At 36.7% G+C, this 9,289-nt stretch overlaps 1 protein-coding gene across 2 annotated transcripts in view; it reads right to left on the bottom strand.

Annotated features, from left to right (window-relative positions):
- Positions 1 to 426: 426 nt before the first annotated feature.
- HPGD (15-hydroxyprostaglandin dehydrogenase) overlaps positions 427 to 9,289 on the bottom strand; it is a 26,366-nt gene continuing 17,503 nt past the window's right edge. The window contains exons 5-7 of one of the 2 annotated variants that reach the window (XM_064449688.1): positions 4,504 to 4,580; positions 2,389 to 2,552; positions 427 to 1,290 (exon numbers count right to left, since the gene is read on the bottom strand). In XM_064449688.1, coding sequence (XP_064305758.1) covers positions 1,155 to 1,290; positions 2,389 to 2,552; positions 4,504 to 4,580 — 377 coding nt within the window. In that variant the 3' untranslated portion in view covers positions 427 to 1,154. Of the gene's footprint in view, positions 1,291 to 2,388; positions 2,553 to 4,503; positions 4,581 to 9,289 lie in introns of those variants that run through there. The other variant, XM_064449689.1, reaches the window with a different exon arrangement.

Here is a 9,289-nt window from a genome sequence, read left to right as displayed (position 1 = left end):
AAGGTAAATATTAGTGTTTCCACTCTTTCAATTCCAATGCTGAAAAAACCTAATGCTTACATCAGTGAAGTTAAAGTCAGTACTGCTAAGGAGGGTAAGTATTATAATTTCCCAGCTTTTCCAGGAGTTATTAAATCTTCTTATGCTATGAACCTAAATAAATTACCACGTAAAAATTTATTTTTGTCAGGCATGTAACTCATGGAGTACCAAGGTTTGTTTCATAAATGTAGCTGGGGATTGACCTGGAATCAGAAGGCCCAGTGGTGCTCAGGAGGTAGGAAGCTCATATTTTATTCTCATTGCCGCTATATGACATGCTCTGTCTAAGAATATGCATCATGATACCAAAATGGCATGTATAAAACACAAAACCCCCAGATTATTCAGGTTTTAACTGATGTTTTAATCAATGAAGGCAAGATATTAGATTTAAACATATAGAAAACGAGATTTAATGAGAAAGTAGACATTTCAATCAATGCCAAAGTATTTGTCCTTGTATATACAGAAAGAGAAAATTCATACATACATAGATCTATAAAAGAAAACAAAAATAATTCTGACCTATTTTATAAATAGCTAAAATCCAAGAAGATAAAAACCCTGTACTTTCTTGGGTGATATGCAACGTATTCAGTTGCATATATAAATGAGGAAAGAGAATTTTACCTCTTGTTCTACATTACATTTTCCAAGAAAAAGTAAATTCTTAACTCCTTATAGGTATACTTGTGTTCTGGATTCCTGAACTGAATTCCTGGTCTGAAGAATTCAAGATGTAAACAAATAGACGCTTTTACAGTGAAAAGAATTATATGAAGTAAGTCAGGTCCACCAAAATATGCTTGGAGTACGTAGATCAGAAATACCAGAAGGAAAAAACTGGCCCCTATTACTACATAATAAAAAAATCTTCAGAGCACTCTGCTTATTCTACTGAATAAATACTATTATTAGTGCTTATAGAATCAAAAGAGGATGGTAACATCTTCCCACACCAGATTTTCTTGTCCATCTCTTTGTTATTAGGACGTGAAGTTTTGAACACTGTCATTGCTCTAGATGGAACACAAACCTTTTTTCCCAAAAATTACTCTTCAGAATTTGTTATATTTAAGAAAAGCCAAAAATAATTAACATAAAACAATTATTTATGTCTTTGATGTAAAAGGTGTTTGGTTGTATTGTTGAAAATGAATCCCTTGGGATGCTGTAATCTTCATAACTTCTCCATTTAGAGTATCATCTTCAATTATTGTTATCAGTCCTTCAGCAATTATTGATGGGCTGAAAAAAAAGACGTTCTTATTTCAGAATCATGGTGTAACAGAGCATGTGAAAAGGAGAAGTAAGGAAATTCAATGTAAATCTATATAACCTGAAAATTAAACAGTCTGGTATTTGAACAAATTTATTTTCAAGAAAAGCAGAGGTGGTATGAGTGTTTCAGGAGAGAAATTCAGTCTCCTCAGTCAGGACATACAATGTAAAACGGCAACTTTACAAATCATCATTTGTTTGCTCTAGTTACTGCTAAATCCCTGTGGACATCCAGCTGCCACTGGGCTTCCTATCAGAGTTTTCTCTGTCAGGGCAATGGACAGAAATAATCCTTACACCATCCTCTGCAGCTTTTTGCTGTTGGTTTCTCCTGTTTATGTAGCAGGACTGACATACAAATTAGTGTAAGGAGAATTTTGTCAAATGCAGTTTGCTGTGGTCAGTAGGTGCAATATATTTCACACATGAAAAAGTGTGGGCAAAACAATACGGTCATACAATTTCCTTTGTGCAGAACTGTCTGAGCAGCTAATAGTTAGAGGCTGAGGAAGTGGTAAACACGAATCACTTTATGCTTCTCTTGTTCTCACGCTCTTTCCTAGCTGTCTGCTTTTGGCCTTTGTTGGCCAAACAATGGGCCAGGTAACTCTTTGGTCTGAGCCACCACTGTCGCTACTGTGTTCTTATCAACTTAGACCAGCTGTGTCAGTTCTCGGTCTGACTTCTGTCTTGGTTCACTTGCAAAATTTGTGGAAATTCAATACAAATTATATACCTTGTATCTCACAACAAGTTTGATTAAACACATTTATGGAAGAACACCGAAGGCTAATAAAAACTAACACACCATCTCTAACTTGGAAATTTGATTTGTCCTTTGCTGGGAAATAGGAATACATAAAAGGAAATATCGCTATGTAGGTGATACTCTTAAAATAGCCTTAGATAACTGCCATTTGTTCCTTGTATATAGGATAACACATTTCATAGACTTTTATCTGAGGCAGCACTTTCCTTTTAGTTTAATTTTGCTGGAAGTGCTATTGTGTGTCCTTGTTCTCCATTAACAAAGGGCAAAAACCCACTGTATCTGACTTGACTTACTCCATCACGCCGTAGAACTGCATCATATTTTTGATCTCATCTTTATATGAATAATATTGTCCCATATTCTCTTCTTTATCTATTGACTGAAGAATTGGTGTGTTGACAAATCCTGGACAAATTGTGTTGAGTCTCACACCGTAGTTTTCCATATTAGCAGCTAACTAGAAAAGAGAAAAAGTTAGGCATTCATTATCAATATCTTAAAACAGTATTGTGTAAGTAAGTCTTCAAAGAATGAGATTTACCACTAAGTACTTCTCAGCCTTGCCTAGTATGCAAATTTTGTTACTACTGATTTTTTTTTTTGTTTCAACAAGTTTGAAGCACATTTTCTCTAGTAATTGTACTAGGTTACTAGAAAAAACCCTCTTGTTTTGCTGGGAGAACGATTCTACAAGAAATCAACACTCTTCTGTCCATGTAGCTCATTTTTTTCTAATATTTTTGAGTTTTGTGCTCTTGGCATGTCATTAACAGTATTCTGAGGTGACGATATAACTCCAATAATCAAAACCAAGTAAAATCTCCCAAATGTATGCTTCCAATCTTATTAAGAAAAGAGTCTCTGAAATTAAATCAAGATTTACCTCTAAGATTGTATTTACCCTCACATCAACAGAAAGAGGTTTTGGTCTCTGCCCCTAGAACTGTAATGCTAAACCTTTCCAGCTGCTGTGTTGTCCCTGCCAATGGACTAATCTATCACTGAACATCTCCACAGGAAAGTGCCTGTGAACTCCAGGAAAGAAGCAGGAGTTTTTTTCAGGATGCAATTCAGGAACTTAATGAAAGCAAGAAGCACAAATTGTTCTGGGAATGGTAAGACCCTTCATTTGTGGTGCTATCAATGCATGTGTGTAGCAAAGAACTCTGATCAGCATCCAGACATATGCTGAATGCTGGATGAACTTTCTTAGTGACGGCACAGAACTTATGAACTATACACGATATATCCAAGAATAACAATAATCATTCAATGCTAGTTCTAATTATTTTAACATTTAACAGGAATCCTTTCCGATATGTATCTATTATGTAAATCACATGTCATTTTCATGATAGGATAGCCTGCCCTTTTGGTCCGGAGAAGAGGAGAAACTGAAGTCCTAGATGTTTTGTATCATGCCTGCCCAATATTAGGCTGTACTGCCTTTTCTGGTAAATAAAGTGATTTTCTATGTTTATTATTCTTTTTCTCCTTGGCATTCTCATGTTCCATAGAGACAGCATTTCCTCTAATTTTCTAGCAGACCCTTTATTTTTGAACTTAGATGGTGATGTTTATATTACATGAGAAAACAAAAATGGAAAACCAGGTGTCAGGTTCATCCTGTGGCTAATATGTTATACACAACACTTATCCATACTAGTCTGTTTAGGTTAATCTAAAAAAGAAGTTATGTGAGTTAGGAGCAGGGGAGTAAAATACAGATAAACTATCCAAATGATATTTTCAGGTACTTAATTCTGGAAATTAGATTAGAAATCTTATCTGAGTAGACTAACTTTAAGCTTAGTGTAACCATATTTGCTCCCACCAAGTTATTTTATTTTTCTAGTTATACTGAACAAGCAGTAAGTTTTGTAGTCAGAGGCTAAGACTTACTATATGGACATATAACATCTAACATCCCGAATGTGTTGTTTTGCATTTTCAGTGTATTAAAAGTTGTTAAGAATAAATAATGTTGAACATTTTTGTGTTCAGGTCACTTTTTGTACACTTTAGTGCCTATTTATCATTTAAAAAATTATTCAACCTGACTTACAGATAAGGAAATCAAAATGTTAAATGACTGGGATGGAGTTATGAAAAATATTTTTAAAGCTTGGATACGAATTTGACTTTTGGGCTCCTCCCACTGTCCTTAAATTACTTTGCAACATCTTTCTTCCATGCTCCCAAAACCTCAAATCAGTCATAAACACACACATGCCTTACTTATTCCATCTTTGGATTCCCTTTGTGAAAGGAGGGAACCTCCGCTGCTTCACACACTTCATTTTCTTTAAGAAAATTAGTTCCAGCTCTGTGACAATAGAGAGGGAACTCGAGAAACTTAACATGTTCCCAAGGAGCTGCTGATACTGTTTTCAAAAACACATACTTACTGCTATTGACCGTGTGAATCCAATTACACCATGCTTTGTAGCACAGTACACAGGTTGGAATGCAGCAGGCATGAGTCCTTTAAAATAAAAAGGTAGCTGAATAAAGATGTTGGGTACACCTATTTATGATTACCTTAAACACACATATAGGTCTATAATGTAAAAAATACGTAACGGATTTAGAGATGCAACAAAATGGCTTAGTAAAAATTTGAAAATTATATTTTGTAATCTGAGGTAGACCTGGAAAATATATGAGATGGATAAAAACATGAGGAGGCAAAAGGAAAAGTATGACTTTTAAGAGGAAAAGTTGTATCTATGAAGTAAGACTTAAAATGGAGGTCATGATCTGGAAGAAAACACTCAAGGATGAGATTTTTGAGCTGACTTCTGTGAAGTATTTGAAGTATATAAAGTATGTAAAATATTTTAGATAAACTTGGGTTGCTGACACCCTAGCTACTGATATGTAAACTGGACACCTGCAAACATTTAAAATATTATTTCAGGGAGAAAGTGTGGGAAAAGGTAAGGGAAATAGCAAAATGCATTTTGACTACTGTAACTGCTTTAATATTATCTTTGTACATAAATATGAAGTCTGGCTTCAAACCCTTGCTTATCTTGCTTCTGTGGGATATTGACAAAACTCAACCTCAGATAAAACTTTTGCTCTAGCCCTCATGCAAGAGATGAGTGTCTTGCACAGCTGACTGAAGCAGAGTCAGCCAAAGCATCTGCTTGTGCAATATTGTTACTGTTTATTTATTTGACAATGTGGTCAGTACTATAACATATACATACTCTTTTGCATAGTGGTTTTTGCTCAAAGGAGCAACTATAAACAAAGTAGCTCAGACTTGATGCACCATCTAAGGCATTGTAAAAATTATCTTACTTACAATACTACTCTGGTAATATTTAATAGGTGGTAGGTTTGGGGTTTTTTTGAAGACATTTAAATGAAATAGGGAAGCCATTTTGCAATAAGTAAGTGAAAAAAGCACCAAGAAGTGAATGCAGGACCTCAGTGCAGAGAGAGTATAAAGATAAGTGAGTAAACACTGTGAATGGAATGATAAGACGAAGACCTCGGACAGTGAGCAGAAAGAAAAGAAAGCAGACATGTGGATAGAAAAGCTTCTTGAATGATTTTCTAGATTGAATTAGATTGTCTGAAAAGGATTTCACGGTGTGATACCTCCTACAGTGGGCCCTGTTCTGGAACGAAAAAGCCAGGATAAAAATTTTCAGAAGGGAACAGGAAAAAAGTGACAATCCTGGGTAATATAATTGCTATCCTCTGTAAGGGAAAGGAGAAGCAAAAGGAAAAATGACTGCTAACATTGTGAACCTCTATGGTGGGAGTGGGAGAGCATAAAATCATTACTGATAGTAGGAGAAGAAGAAGAGAGGAGAGAGGCTTTGTAGGAAAATCAAGAACTTAATTCTAGTAAGACCGAGTTTGATGGCAAAAAGCTGGTCAAGAAGAGATGACAGTCCATGAGTGTACATACATTTATGCCCATTATGCCAACAATTTCCACTATACAACGACAGATGATCTGGACCACATGGATGCTGTAGTTCCACCTGAAAGCTGAGGTCTTTTGAGTAGCAAACCACAGCCTGTCCTAAAGTTGGAGGTTAAATTACTTCTCTGTTCCTGAATGTGTTATTGTAAAACTGGATACTGATTTTAATGTGTTCATATCTGACGCTAAGGGAAGTCATCCCAATTAATATCTCAGATATGTTTTTCCATTCTTCATATTTCATATCTTTAAGTGATATAATAAAAAAAGGGTGTGACTTTACTCAGTGGAGATGAAGAATACACTATCCAGCTTTAAGTATGGATTTGCCAGGAAAATTATGTGTGCTAGAGACTTGCATGGGGTCTTTGCTCTTGAATCCATTTTGTCTGAAAAAAAAAGCTTTCTAAGATGGCACAAAGCTCTAATTACAACTCTGATAGCTTCAAGGTTTTAGCCTGGTTTAAATGCTACATTGGTGATCCAGAGAAAGCAACACTGTTATTAGCATGGTTCGGTGGTGGGAAATTGAGAACTTAACCTACTGGGTGGTTTTTCTCTTAAACTTGTATTTATCTGCTTAGCTTGGATTAATGTGTAATGCTTCTGATTGAGAACTTGCTTCATGAAAAATGGTTTGTGCGCTGTCTCCTCTGGGTTGTGGTTGCAATGCAGACCTCATATATTCCTATTGTATAATAATATTTTTGTATATAATATACATATATGTATATATAATATATTTTTTAATGTAATAGTCCTCTGTCTGGTGACTTTTGATGATCATCACAATTCTACAAATAATTGGAAACACTGGAATATTAGAACATTAGAAATATTATGAGGAAAGGCTGAAAGACTTGGGTTTGTTCAGCCTGGAGAAGAGAAGACTGAGGGGGGATTTCATAAATACCTATAAATATCTAAAGGGAGGGTGTCAGGACAACGGGACTAGGCTCTTTTCAATAGTGCGTGATGACAGGACAAGGGGCAATGGGCACAAGTTGGAACACAGGAAGTTCTACCTCAACATGAGGAAAACCTTCTTTCCTGTGAGGGTGACCGAGCAGTGGCACAGGCTGCCCAGGGAGGCTGTGGAGTCTCCTTCCCTGGAGACATTCAAAACCCACCTGGATGCGTTCCTGTGCCCCCTGCTCTAGGTGTGCCTGCTCAAGCAGTGGGGTTGGATGAGATGATCTCCAGAGGTCCCTTCCAACCCCTGCCATTCTGTGATTCTGTGATTTTTTTTTAAACTCCTGAGTAGTTTTACATGTTTTAAAGAAAAAAACAAATCCCAGTGAGGCTGCAGCTCACAGACACACAAAAGACAAAATCTGCTGAGAATCACAGAGGAGGAATTATTTATTTTATTTTTTTCCAAATGTAGTAAGATAAATTACTTACTTGAGAGGGAAGAGAAACAAAGTTGAGAAATAAACAAAGGAAGGGCACAGCTCACAATAATGAAGTGGAATAAGGTTCAAAGACTTACTTAAATGTCAAAAGACATCAGGAATAACTAGGCAGGAAGGGAGGAACAAATTACTCTTTTTTGAATCAAAACATTAAAACCAGTTCTTTTCTAACTGAAATTATTACCTTTGCTGAAATGGAGAACCAAGAAGAAATCAGTTGACTCACTTTCAGCCAAAGCAGTAACAATGAAGACTAATCCTAGCATCCCTCACACAAAACAATGACAGTCCTGTCTCACTTTTGTTCCTCAGTTTGGTACTCAGTCCCACAGTGTGGGAGTTCCAGCTCTGAGCCTCTCCCCTGCCCCGGGGAGCGCTGAACCTCTGTCTGTTAGCTGTGTGTCCTAGGGACTCTGCTAGCAAATGTTTTGGGATGAACCATTATGTGACATTGATCCTGCTCTGCCTGACTATTTATTCCACCACTGAGCAAAGATGACTTCATATCATACTAGTTAAGGCATCCATTTGTTAGAAAATCTAGATTCTATTTGCTTCTCCCATGAATATTTAATTATTTTATGCAAAGTGGAATAGCAGCGAAACAGACTGGAGAACATTATGCACAAAAGTGGAAGGAAGGGAGGGTCTTGAAATGGATGATGATGGGGCAGTGTACTCCTGGAAAGTGTTACATGTGGTTTTCAATCTCTCTTAGCAAGGGGAGGCAACTATGCCCACATTTTCCTCTCTCTGGGTGTTGCTGTGTCCCTGAATTGTTACATGAAAGTAGATAGGGAACTTCTTTTTCCCCTCAAAAGATCTTCATTGAGAACTAGTTGGTGAATTGCAAATGATTTAATGACGACTGCAGGTGCCCTTTGGTTTACCAAAACCAAGAGACCAGCGGTAAGCCTGTGCGCCAGTGTTAACTGTGCTCTTTTTTTGGTTTTCCTGTTCCCGTTTTTGTTGCTGGGAGGCTGTCAGAGACAGCTCTTGCCCTTGGTTATACTCTAGGCCCCTTGTTGTTAGAGTCAAGACTGCTCTACCATTTGAGACATGGTGTCAGGCTTCGCACTACAACTGCTTATTTGTCATGGTCAATAGCTTCAATATCCACATTCTAAGAAATTAGTATTGGAGGGAGAGGATTGTATCAATAAGCTTGAATTGTATCAGTAAGCTTTGTTGAATCCAGTATTTCCTTTCAGTCCACTGAAGAGCTTTGACGAATACAGAATTAAGCATTTTTCCCCAGGTATGCTTTCCCAATGAACACATGTTGCCCTCAGAGATTTGAACAAGTCTCTTTCTTTGAATATGACTTATTAGCCTTTAGATGATCTTTCCACCCCATATTTTGTCCATGGGTGCACTGTTAGGCAGCTTGAGACAAATGTAATTTCTGTTTGATAGTATCTTCTAGATTCATTAATTCTTGGAGTAGCGTACTTTATGTTTGGATGAGTGTGGCACAGAGAATACAAGAACTAAAGTCTGTTTTCTAACATGGCTGTCGATCTCATGGAGGCTTTGGGCTCATCAGAAAGCTGCACTTCTACACTATGATTATGCAGTGATTAAACTTTATTGTCAGTTATACTTTAGACAAATATATTCACTATTAAAACATTTAAATATGCCATCAAATATTTTAATTTTCTCTCAGTACTGTGGTAATCACAGTATTGTGTGGCATCCTAAAACTCTAAATTTTCATTGTTTGTGAAAAAGATATGTGAAAATGCTGAAAGGTAAGTTTTGGCAAACCAATGGAACGTATTTAAAAGCAAACCAAAAGTGTGCATCTCCATATTTTGGGAAATATTGCCA

The sequence above is a fragment of the Phalacrocorax carbo genome, chromosome 4, assembly GCF_963921805.1.
Source record: "Phalacrocorax carbo chromosome 4, bPhaCar2.1, whole genome shotgun sequence".
NCBI classification, from domain to species: Eukaryota; Metazoa; Chordata; class Aves; order Suliformes; family Phalacrocoracidae; genus Phalacrocorax; species Phalacrocorax carbo.
Note: the sequence above shows the minus strand (reverse complement) of the source record. Positions and strands in the feature narration are given on the sequence as shown.